Below are 12472 nucleotides of genomic sequence, written 5' to 3'. Positions count from 1 at the left end.
CTGACAAGTTTAATTTCCCATAGACAATAATTGGGGTTGATTTACTAAAGTCAGATGTTCACTATGCAAAGGGAATTTTCCTTTAGTTTAGTAAATGGGGGGAAGCTCTGCTGACTTTCATCATCCAATTGTGTGCAAGCATTTAATTAACTTTTTTTCCCCTTGCACATGATTACATATTCTTTACAAAGTAAATTTTCACCACATCCACTAAGCTGAGGGAAACCCCCCTTGCAAAGTGTAAATTCACTTGCACAGCAAACGGCTTAATTGCCTTTAGTGAAGAAGAATCCCTTTGTATTCTTTTATAAAGTGTTCGCTTCCATTTTTCTACAATAGTTAACCTAATGCACAAAGAAAGACACTGATAACCAGATATCAGAGTCCTTTTAGAAGATAAATTGTCCAATCTACAAAACGTTTCGTCTTCACAAGTCATTTCCTTCCACCAAACATATTTTTTTGATCTTCTTCAGCAGGAAAGAAGGATCTCAAATGTCAGCATCACAAATGGAAAACGTGAGTACTACAGGGCTTAGAGTACTAATTAAAGGCAAAACCTTTTTTTCTTTTTAGTTTTGGATAGAGTGTGGAGGGATTAGAACACTTGTCAGTGTTGCTGTCTGTGCCCCTGTTAGGGAGATCCACCGTCTCTATTTGTCCTGTTTACCAATAGCATCGGAAATTATATAAATATATATAGATATATATGTGATTTTGTATTTCTGGCTAGGGGGCATGCACGCTGCCCTACCCGCGCCGCCATTGGCAGCTACAGCTGTCGATCACCAGATCCTGGCTGGAGATTTTCCGCCGGCACCTGACAATCACCGAGGAACACTGACGGGGGAGAGGTCTGTATGTAAACAATATAGATCTCTCCTGTCAGCACCAGCTATGCAGAGCAATACAAAAAAGCATGCTTACACTGTAAAGCACACACAGACCACATAGTCAAACAGCACATAATTAAACCTTTGATCGCCCCAGATTTTAACCCCTTCCTGCCCAATGTCATTAGTACAGTGTCAGTGCTTTTTATTAGCACAGATCACTGTATTTGTGTCACTGGTGATGTCAGTGATAGTTAGTCATTTCCCCCCCCAGTGTCAGAATGCCCGCCGCAGTCCTTCATTCCCACTATAAGTTGTTGATCGGCAGTATATATATCGCGATTTGTAGAGGCTATAACTTTCACATAAACCAATTAATTTACATGTATTTGGATTTTGTTTAGCAAAGACATGTAGCAGAATACATTTTGGTCTAAATTTATGACGAAATTTCATATTTTATATTTTTTACTGGATATGTTTTATAGCAAAAAGTAACAAATATATATATATATATTTTTTTTCAAAATTGTCGGTCTTTTTTGTTTATAGCACAAAAAATAAAAACCACACAGGCGATCAAATACCACCGAAAGAAAGCTCCATTTGTGGGAAAAAAGGACGTAAAGTTCACTTGGGTGCATTGTCAGTTAAAGTAATGCAGCGCCATATCACAAAAGAATGGCCTGGTCAGGAAGGGGTATAAATCCTCTGGAGGGCAAGTGGTTGAAGTAAAAGAAAGTCCCAAATTATGGGATGTCCCCAGAAAAGTAATAGAGTGGAAATCTTCCAATGGGGACTCTAGTTCTAGTGACCTGGGGGGAGGGGGCGAGGGGATTCCCTTAATTTGCTGGGATTTCCTCTCACTTCCTGTTTGGATATAAAATAGGAAGTGAAGAGAAATCTCCGCAATAGGACACAGATAGTGAAAACAAATCTACCAGGGGTTATAACCCTCCCATACTCTATCAAAACTGAAAAAAAAGTTTTGCCTATAGTTCTACTTTAATATTTAAAACCCAACTGTTTTTGTAATAAAAAAATATCTGTCAATCCCCAAAATGAAGCCGGAGTCATCAGTATAATTAACATATATTGTTGAAGAAAATTCTAGAAAAAAAAAACCCTGTTTGTGAACTACAATGGCCTAATACACAAATAACAAAAAAAGCAGCTATAGAAAACGCATCAGCCATGTCTAGGGTTGCCACCTTAATCAGTAAATAATTGTGTTTAGTTTTACAGTGATGAGGTGGCAACCCTAGCCATGTCCCCTTAAAGACCATTTATTTTACAAAACCACCTACATAAAATACCATCGTAATGATATCTCCCATAAAACCCCTCATGAACCCTCTATGTGTCCAATAACTCAGGAGAGCTCTTCTACATCAAAAACTCTTATTTTTATATGCCCAGATGGTTTTTGATGTAGGAGAGCTCCCCTGGGTTATGAGATACCATGACATTTTATGTATGCAGTTTTTTTTTTTAAAACAAATGGTCTTTAAGGGGTCTTGGCTTGGATAATTTTTTTCTAAATCTTTATTTTTGCTTTATGGAAAAGACATCCGCCAGTACTCAGCCAACCATAATTCTGAGTCTGGATGAGGCATAATTGACAATCAGCAGCAATAATTGACTGCAGACTGGGAACATTCTACAGGAGCTGCAGTTTTGGAATTGCTCTGACCCAGTCATCCCACCATTACAATATATATATATATATATATATATATATATATATATATATATATATATATTACATAACAAAATAACTAACTAATCTAAGAACAAGAAGGAAAGGGGGGATTTCAGTCAGTTCTGTTTAGCATAATACCTCCTGGTTGTTCAGAATGAATAAAATAAATGCACACTGAGAAAATGAGTAGGTGGGGGTGATGAACAATAAACAGTGGGCTTGATACTTTTCCTTTGGCTGCTTTTTTATTTGTATATAAGGTTTCCTCTTCTAGGGGCTCCTACTAGCCTTCCTGGCTCCTCCTTTCTTCTGAGTGCCCCCATAGCAAGCCACTTGCTATGGGGCACTTGTGTGAGCTCAATCCCATAGACACACAGCGTGGTTTGGCCCCACCCCCCAATCCCTCCTTACAGGATATGACTGACAGCAGCAGGAGCCAATTGCTCCCGCTTCTGTCTCCATGTCCAGTAAGGAAAGAGAGAGCAGTACTGCTGTTTGTGAACGCAGCGCTGGATGGAAATCAGACTTGTAATGGAACATGGAAGGTATTTTTTTACCTCAATGCAGAGAATGCATTAAGGCAAAAAAAACCTTCTGCCCATACAAACCGTTTTGAAAAAGGGATAGTTTCAATAACATTTTTCTTTTCTTCCTCGCAGGATTTCAAGCACACCAAGTCCTTTGTCATATGAGAACCAGTTTGTAAAGGCAGCCATTTTTACCGCGGTGTTTCCTGAATGGCATGCTCCATTGTCATTTCAAGATAGACTTAAAAAAGAGTATCTATTTTTACATAAAATGTAAATTACCATGTTCAGAAGAGGAAACCATTTGTGCTTTAATGTGAACAGACAAATCAGCACGGACAGTGATGTTCATCTATGGTCACTGAGTCTTCCACCATTGTGATAAGAAGACAAGCCTGCAATTCCCTGCCATCATTTACCATGCAGTGTTAATACTTTCCTACAAGTATTTCAAAGCGCTTGACACAGTCAGCAGAGCTCATGTGTATATAGAAAAACTGGGAGCTAAATGCTTAGCCTCTAATATAGGAAGGCTCAGTCTTAGGTGTTACTTAACACAGTGAAAAATTGTAGCGTAAAAAAGGCAGTTCAGGAGGCCTTGTACTGAAACTAGCTAGTTTAGTATTTTATCTTCTGGATGGAAAACATTCTCATAAAAATATATACCACGTGCAACATAAAACTGGTGACCTGAAGAAAAGAAAAAGACAGAGGATGGAAAGATTCTTTTGTGCCTATACATGGTGGCCAATTGCTGCTTTGATGACTACACCAAACTCTTCCTACCATGAGAGGAGAAGGTACTCTCATCTCACTTTCTAATCCCAGAGGTCTCTTCTCCTGTAGATTCTGACATAATACAAGGCCTGCTTCAACCAACTGTTTTTTTAGGGTCTCAATCTGGTATAGGGTATAGAGGTTTGGAACAGGTAGGGGGTGATTGGCAACAGGAAGGAGTGGAATATTATGCCTTATGTTAGACAATGACTCTATTTATTTAGGCTGGCTGTACACAGCTTGGATTTTAGCCAATTCCTGCTAAATTGTCCAAATTTAGAGCTCTGTAGGACCCTGTTGGCACCACCAAGTTTTGGTTTGAAAATAGAATGACTTCACTTAAGCTGTTCATACACAGCTCAAATTTTGGCTGATACCTGCTGAGACTGCCAAATGTAGACAATGACCCAATGTGTGAAAATTGGATTAACCCTCCTTGGAAAGCCTATTCCACAAGATGATCATACACAGCTTGAATTTCGGCCAATTCCTGCTGAATCAGACAAATTTAGAGCTGTGGATGGCCTTGTTGACACTACCCATTTTGAGTACATTTGGGTTAAAAACAGAATGACTTCGCTTAAGCTGGCCATAGATGGCTCGAATCTTGTTTGATTCCTGCTGAATCAGACAAATTTAGTGTTGTGGATGGCCCTGTTGACATTGCCCAGTTCGAAAAAACATGGGGTAAAAATAGAATAAGTCAGGTGGAAAATTATCAGCTGAACAGTGACTACATCCTATTAGAACCAGTCACTATATGAGTATTCTAACAGCTGTGGGTGTTGTAGCTGCCTGACTACAGTAGCCAGTAGGAGATATTCCTCCGTCCACACGGTTTAGGCCCCTTTCACATGGTGTGGGCTCCGTTTAGATCAGCAGGGGATCACTCTGCTCTCCAGGAGGATGACAGGTCTGTGTCTGCACCGCATAAACTGAGAGCCCACTCTGCTTTGTGGTCGTTCGAGTGTTTGTCTGTTTACTCATGACTGCCCTCCAATCCACTCCACCTAGACCAGGGGTCAGCAACCTGTAGATCGCAATATACCAATAGATCTCAGCCAGGTGACTGGTAGATTGCAGTCTGGGCTTGCTGACCCACTATCCCAGAGCATCAAACCGAGTGCAATGCAGAGGGACAACTTCCAAAGTTGGAGTTGTAGTAGGCAGAGATCTTCAGGTCAGTGTGAAGCAATACACTGGGCATAGTAGTACAGGGCTGCTTTCACACTGATGCTGTTGTTTACCCACACCGCGGGTGCAATGCAGTGTACCTGTAGTTTTCCTGTGGGTTTGCTGCCTGTAGCCATAGACTTCTATTATATCCTACGGGTTTGTTGCATTTTTGCTTTCCAAAAGTGCACCTGTAGGATATAATAGAAGTCCATAGCAAAGCACGGCTAACCCAGGAAAGTGCAGATGCACTGTGCTGTACCCACGGTGCAGGTGGACCTCAGCACATCAATGTGAAAGCAGCCTTATAGGGCGCTCAGAGCAATGAGTTTGTTTATTTTCAGCTAATATGTGTTTTTACCACTCCCACCCCAACCACACCCCCTTTAGCTGCAGTGGCCAGGGGTGTACACATGTTGCAGCCGCAGCAGGAGTCATACACCCTGTCATGATTAGTGGGTGCAGCTCTGCCAAGCATGACCCATTCAAGTGACTAAGGCCTCTCTGCAAGTGCCCTGCAACCTTGCACAGTACAGAAAACAAGGGGTTAAAGCAGGCAGTGTTGTGTAGCTTTCTCACTACCTGCTAACCCCCTGGACCCCTCAGAAGCATGCATTTGTGGGTTGCTTGCAGAATGGCCCCATTACTTGAATGGGTTGAATGGCAGGCGGTAGCACCCACCTAAAGCAACAGGGGATTAATTTTTGCTGCGGCATGTGTACACCTTTGGCTGCTGCCTCTGCAGTTAAAGGGGGTAGGGATTGGGTGCGGGAAAACTGCTACTCAACCGCAGGGGTTTACCACCCCCCAACTTTACACGTGAAGGAGCCCTAAGACAGCCGCTGCCAAATGCAACTAAGACCTCATTCAAGTGCAGCAGGCACTAGTGCTCCTCTGAAAAGTAATCTAAATGTGTTTGATAGGTGATGAGGAGGTGCCTCCTCACCACCTGATTTCAACCCATGATTGCCGTGTAATGCATGTGATTGCAGGTAGTACGGCAATTAGAGGTTTAAATCGGGTGTGAGGAGGTGACACAGTGATGTTTGATCTCTCCTATGTTGCTCAGGTAGATCTCCACCGCTTTAAGGCTGCCTATCCCTGACCTAGACGGAGGGGTGCAGATCCCCATCAAGTCTGTTTACACCCGCCAGTCCATAGGGCTGAATGGAGTGTCCAATCAGGTCCACTTGAACAACTGACAGGCGGACTTAATTGGTTCGCATGTGTGAAAGGGTCTAAGTGTGGATGGGGGAAAAGACTGATTTCTTTTTTTTGCCATTCAGCACATGGAAGAATGGAACATGTATGACTAGCTATAGTTTAGAAAGAGTTGATGGCCTAAATGGTAGCCTAAAGCTAAATGACAGGCAGATATAAAGGAAAGTGCAAGCAGAAGAATGTACTTTTAAAGGAAACTTGTGTAATCTGAAGAGTTTCCCTTGGTGTCAGCCTCTTCTGAAAAGCAGCACTGATTTTTGGCAGGTCAGCACTAGGGGCCAATCAGGCTTGTTGAATGTATGTGTTATAACAAGGCTGACAGAAAGAGAGCACAGAATGAAGAGGTATGATCTCATCAGTTTTCTGCTGTTCCTTCATTGTGCAGGCTGGGAGCGGGGAGGTGACCTAACTCTATTGTTTAACTGCAGCAGAGAAAATTTGTGTCACTAGCCGGGGGCTGTGTAAATCTCAGGTCTGGCTGGAAAGAGTTACAGATCCTTTAACAGGTAAACCAACCCCTATATACAGTATGTATTTCAACGTTAGTTGTTAGCCTGGATTTTGAGATAAAATTTTGTATCAGGAAGAAGGAAATTTAGAAGGTTGATGCAGAAACTAGCTAATTAGGAAGCCATTGTTAAGTTGTCATCACAGTCTGGACCTTGTATTAGCTGAATACTGAGCTAAACCCTTTGGACATTAGATCCATGTATATATATAATATAGTAAAGCTGGATACACATGGGCAGGCTTCTGTCGAACAGGCATGCTGGAAAACCAGCATCCAACCAGCATCCGATCAGTGCTGCCAATGGCTGCCACCACTGATTAGCATGTTCCATCGGGGGCCGTCACCCTGTCACAACACGAGAGCACAGAGGGGGAGATCGCCACACTAACATTGCTTGTGTTAGTATGGCGATCTGTAAGGTTTTCTTTTTTTGTTCAGCCTGCTGGGTTGAACAAAAAAAACTTATAGCATGTACCCAGCATAAGACACAGGATTCCCCTTTACATGATTATTTCATTTGAATATAAATACATCAGATGAACACTACAAATGAATACTGATGTACTGGTTCTTTGGCTGGGTCACAGTTATTTAGAATGAGCCGACATATCTGAGCCTATGATCCGTGCAGCACCACATCATGATTTTTACTTTGTTATATAGTTAGGTTGAAAAAAGTCACAAGTCCCTCTAGTTCAACCAATAAATAATAAACCAATAGAAAACCTCCATATACACAATCCTATTCCCACAGCTGGCCAAGAGGAGGGCAAAAAACCCACAAAGTATGGTCCGGTTTGCTCCAGAATGGGAAAAAATTCCTCCCTGATCTCCCAGGAGGCAATTGGATATTTCCTGGATCAACAATTCCTGATGTTATTACCTATAAATGTAATATCCAGTTATATTTTGTGCATTTAGGAAATTACTGTGAAGAAGCCTTTCCATATGTGGAGATTTAATCTCTTTTCCTCCAGATGTAAAGAGTGCCCCCTTGTCCTCTGTAATAATCTGAAAGGGAATAACTCTACACCAAGTTCACTATATGGACCACTTATGTATTAATACAGGGGTCTTCAAATTTTCTAAACAAAGAGCCAGTTTCCTTCTGACTTAAGGGGGGAAGGACTGAGGCCATTGGGAGTAGAGAAGGTCTTGATGTTAGTGGGAATAAGCAATGCCCAATCTTTGGTGTCAGTGGGAGGAGTAGCACCCAATCCTTGATGTCAGTGGAAGGATTTGCTCCCCATGATAGGTGTCTTCGGGAAGAATTGTGCCCTATCATTTGTGATATTGTGCTCCATTATTGATGTCATTGGGAGGAACTGTGCGCCATCTTTGGTGTCATTGGGAGGAACTGTGCACCATCTGTGGTGTCACTGGGAGGAACTGTGCGCCATCTTTGGTGTCATTCGGAGGAACTGTACCCCATTGTTGTCATTGGGAGGAACTGTGCGCCATCTTTGGTGTCATTCGGAGGAACTGTACCCCATTGTTGATGTCATTGGGAAGAATTCTGCACCTTCATTGGTATCAGCGGATGAAAATAGTGCCCCAAGGGCTGGATAAAAGAAAGCGAAGGGCCGCATCTGTCCCCAGGGCTGCAGTTTGGAGACCACTGTATTAATACATGGTGATCATATCCCCCTTATGTATTTGCACATGGTGATCATGTCCCCTTTATATATTAATACATGGTGATCATATCTCCCTTATGTATTTATACATAGTGATCATATTCCACCTTCTGTATTTATACATAGGGATCATATCCCCCCATGCCATTAAACATGGTGATCATGTCTTCCTTATGTATTTATACATGGTATTCATATCTCCCCTATGTATTCATACATGGTGATCATGTCTCCCTTATATATTTATACATGGTATTCATATCTCCCCTATGCATTTATACATAGTGATCATATCTTCCTTATGTATTTATACATGGTGATCATACCCCCCCTATGTATTTATACATGGTGATCATACCCCCCTATGTATTTATACATGGTGATCATATCTCTCCTATGCATTTATACATGGTGATCATATCTCCCCTATGCATTTATAAATGGTGATCATATCCCCCCTTATGTCTCTATACATGGTGATCATATCCTCCCTCAATTGTCTCTTCTCAACAGAGAATAAATTCAGTTACGCCAATCTTTCCTCATAGCTGAGCTCCTCCATGCCTTTTGTATTTATGTAAAGAGATTAAAATGATTCCCTCTTAAAAGGTATTCTACACCTTCAATGAGAAAGCAGGAAAACCTTAGTGGGTGAGATTTTGCCAATAAGAGAAAGCCACACCCTCTGCCGAGTTGTTACGGCTGCACAAGAGAAGGTCCAAAGTGACCTAGGGACAGCGACCCCAGCATCAGAACCCGTTGGCACTAAATTCATCCCAATTGCAGAAAAAAATAAAAGATTTCCAAAGTTCCTTTTCTTTACAAAGCAGTCTCAGCCTGTGTAGTAAAGCCTATCCCCTGCAGGCGTGCTGTTTAAGAAAGAACCTACAGTAGCTCTCTATGTGGAAGCAATGGTCTCTCTACAATGGTCCCTGCTAAGTCAGAGTTGAAGTTTGGCAATCAGCAAAACTGATGCTCCCTGCTGATTGCAGATCTCTAGCCCCGACTCACAGGGAGCATTTTGGACCACTGCTTCCACAGTAAAAGGGTAATTCTCTACAGCATGCTGGCAGGGTGCAGGCTTTTCTACACAGGCTGTGGCTACTTTCCAAAGAAAGACTGTAAGACTTTGAAAATGTTTTGTTTTAATGCACCTGGAATGTGTTTAGCTGGATTAAAGCAAAACTAAAGTGCTAAAAACACAATGCAACACAAGCTGCTTATTACAGGAGAGACATGCTATGTGTCTCCTGCAATAAAACAAACTTGTTTCTGCCCGGCCTTCTTGCGATCCTGGCATTTGTCCCTGGGTGCCTACTGCCCTAAACACCGGAGGTTCATGCACCAGAGATTAACACCCAGTGCTTTTGGAATCTTAAACATAAAGTTCCTTTAGGTCCCTTTCACTTCAAGGGACCAATTGCGTCCGTCTGTCCGTTTTGGAAGCAGATCCGTTTGGACCCTCCATTGCTGTCTATGGAGCGGTAGATATAAATGAATATGTGACTGTTTACACCTGCCTGCATCTGATCCAATCCTGTCTGCTAAAAACAGACAGATGGGGATCCATTCCCCATCCATCTGGCGGATCAGATGACAGTCAGATGGAAACGGACAGGCGGTCCATTTCCATCTGACAGCCCAGAGGACAGCAGGCTGTGTCCGCTCTGCATAGAGCGGACACGGACCTATCCTTTGCTTGCTCAGTGGGGATCAGCGAGCGGATTTCCCACTGAGCAAGTGGATCCACTGATGGGTCCACCCTGTGTGAAAGGGGCCTTAGGCTTTACTTTCATTGGCCAGAACAGTGCAGTTCCAACTTCCTCTGGAAGCATTTCAAAACTTCTCTTCTGACCCCTCCAGAAGACGCATGTCCACTCATCCAGTCATTTCCTTCCTGTTTTTTCATTGAAATTGAATACCCTCTGTACTGAAACAAAGTACTGAAAGTATTTTTGTCAAATATTTAGATTTATTTTTGTTGTAGATGAGTATATGTGCCTTAATTTAAATTTCACAGGCAAGAATGTATACATTTTCTTTTCTATGGAGTGTGTATATATACACACAGTGTTTGTAGAAATATATCCCCAGGCCTGTGAATGAACTGATCACACATTTGCTTCTGAAATGAATTGCACTATGGCGCCATGGCGGTGCCTGAAAAGCATATTCAGCTGTCATTCTGCATGCCCATAAGATGAAGGTTAGTTGCTTAGCACCTTTTGTCATTGTAAGATTTTAACCTTGTGTAGAATACAGTATAAATAAATAAAAAGTGTGTTTTTTTTATGTTTGTGCCTGGTTTGTGCGCATTTTTGCTTACAAGGAGCATACCTTTGCTTTGACATAGTGATCATAAGGGACATTTTAATAAGTGTAAAAAAAAAAAAAAAAATCACCTGTTGGGTAAATCTCTCCAACAGAGCACTGAATAGCCATAAATACTGAACAGGAGTTCAAATCCTTGTTTGCTCTATCCCAGAAAGTTTTACTGTGAATAAATCCATCCATGCACAATTAGATTTTCATTTCCTTTCAGCCTGCAGATGGATAAATTTCCTGCCTTAACTATTGTATTCAGCCAGCTGCTGGCCATGGCCTGCACCCGGTCAGTAGCTGACATCTAGTAAAATGTTTTGGGGAGCATACAGCACTATTCTAATTATGTACCTCTAATTAAGTGTATCCAGGGCTGGTGCTAGACTATTTTGCGCCCTGGACAAGACCAGCTAGACACCCCCCCCCCCCAAAAAAAAATTAAAAAAAAATTAAAAACAGAAAATATTAAATCAACAAAATATGAAACTGCTAAATATCTTTTAATTTGCAATATGTGCCATAAGATAGCTCTGACAGATCCCAGGCTGGAATTCCCCGGGCAATGGGGGGGGGGGGGGGGGAGATAAAACGCTGTGACAGCAGGCAGCCCAGGCGACACACACAGAACTGAACAAGTGATTCCCACACAGTGACAGATCTGACACAACACACGATCAGCAACACTGACAGATCAGCAGGCACTAGAAAAGCAGGCTGTGGGATCGTGATGTCATCACTCACTGACGCATTGCACATGTGATGGATGGCCGGCCGGGTCACATTCACAAAGGAGATGAGACCTCAGACTCAGACATTACCTTCCTCCGCAGGCACAGCTCCGCCTCTGCTGATGAATGGGAAGAGAAGGGCTAAAACTCCACAGTGATCAGCAGCCACCAGACAGCTTGCAGTAAGGGACTGAGTCTGAGAGGAACTCTGGAAGGAGCGACAGCTCAGCTGCTATACTGGCCCCAGACATCTTCCTCTGCCCTTTTGTTTTCCCTCTGCCGCCCCTCCCCTCAGATGAAGGATCATTCATGACGTGGTAGCATCCCACACAGAGAGAGTGCTGACCTGTTCTGCGCCCAGGCACTCTTAGGTGGTCATGCGCCCTAGGCAGCTGCCTAGTTTGCCTAGTGAAAGCACCAGCCCTGAGTGTATCACAGGTCCTGCTGGCTACTGGTCAATGTAATAATCTTCCCCATAATTCCAGATCTGCCTTACTTTGAGTGGAAGACAGCACTGGACTAGTGCTGATGGAAGCTTCCTAGCAGCAAGATACTGTGTGGAGGGTATGGAGGGAATTGCTTCTAATGGATTATATCCCGGTGGGAGGTAATAGACTCCATTGGGGTTTAGGACTGCTACTTTTCTGATAATGACAATGGAGGTGTTACCACAGGGAATACATAGTTGATTGGAGAGGAGCTTCCAATGTAAAAAAAAAAGTCTCCCTTGATGAATTTTACTGATGATAAAAATTAACAAGTAGAGCCAACATGTTTCAGGAGAATTGTCTTCCCCTTCTTTAGGCTGTATTTCTTGGAGAAGGATTAAACTTTGAGAGGGTTAAATATATTCTATCAGCGGATCTGCAGTATGCCAGCGTTCTGGAGCACAAAGGGGAGAACCTATTATATTCATTTGCAACCAGCAGGACCTGGGATACACATCATTACAGGTTTATTATTAGACTGATGCTGGCCAAAAAAGTTTTACTAGACTTCAACTTCAAACACTTCTGTCTGAGCTCTCATAATAAAAGACAG

General features: G+C 42.4%; 1 protein-coding gene across 2 annotated transcripts in view; it reads left to right on the top strand.

Moving 5' to 3' along the window:
• The window catches only part of JAM2 (junctional adhesion molecule 2), a 138430-nt gene extending 127757 nt beyond the window's left edge, over positions 1–10673 (top strand). The window contains exons 9-10 of one of the 2 annotated variants that reach the window (XM_089657366.1): positions 480–519; positions 3195–10673. In XM_089657366.1, the coding sequence (XP_089513492.1) occupies positions 480–519; positions 3195–3227 (73 nt within the window). In that variant the 3' untranslated portion in view covers positions 3228–10673. Of the gene's footprint in view, positions 1–476; positions 520–3194 lie in introns of both variants that reach the window. The other variant, XM_089657365.1, reaches the window with a different exon arrangement.
• The last annotated feature ends 1799 nt before the right edge of the window (positions 10674–12472 follow it).

This window comes from Staurois parvus, unplaced genomic scaffold (genome assembly GCF_062004578.1).
Source record: "Staurois parvus isolate SC_StPar_1 unplaced genomic scaffold, SC_StPar_1.0 ptg000988l, whole genome shotgun sequence".
NCBI lineage: Eukaryota > Metazoa > Chordata > Amphibia > Anura > Ranidae > Staurois > Staurois parvus.
The sequence above is the reverse complement of the archived record's forward strand: the minus strand, read 5'-3'. Positions and strand labels throughout refer to the sequence as shown.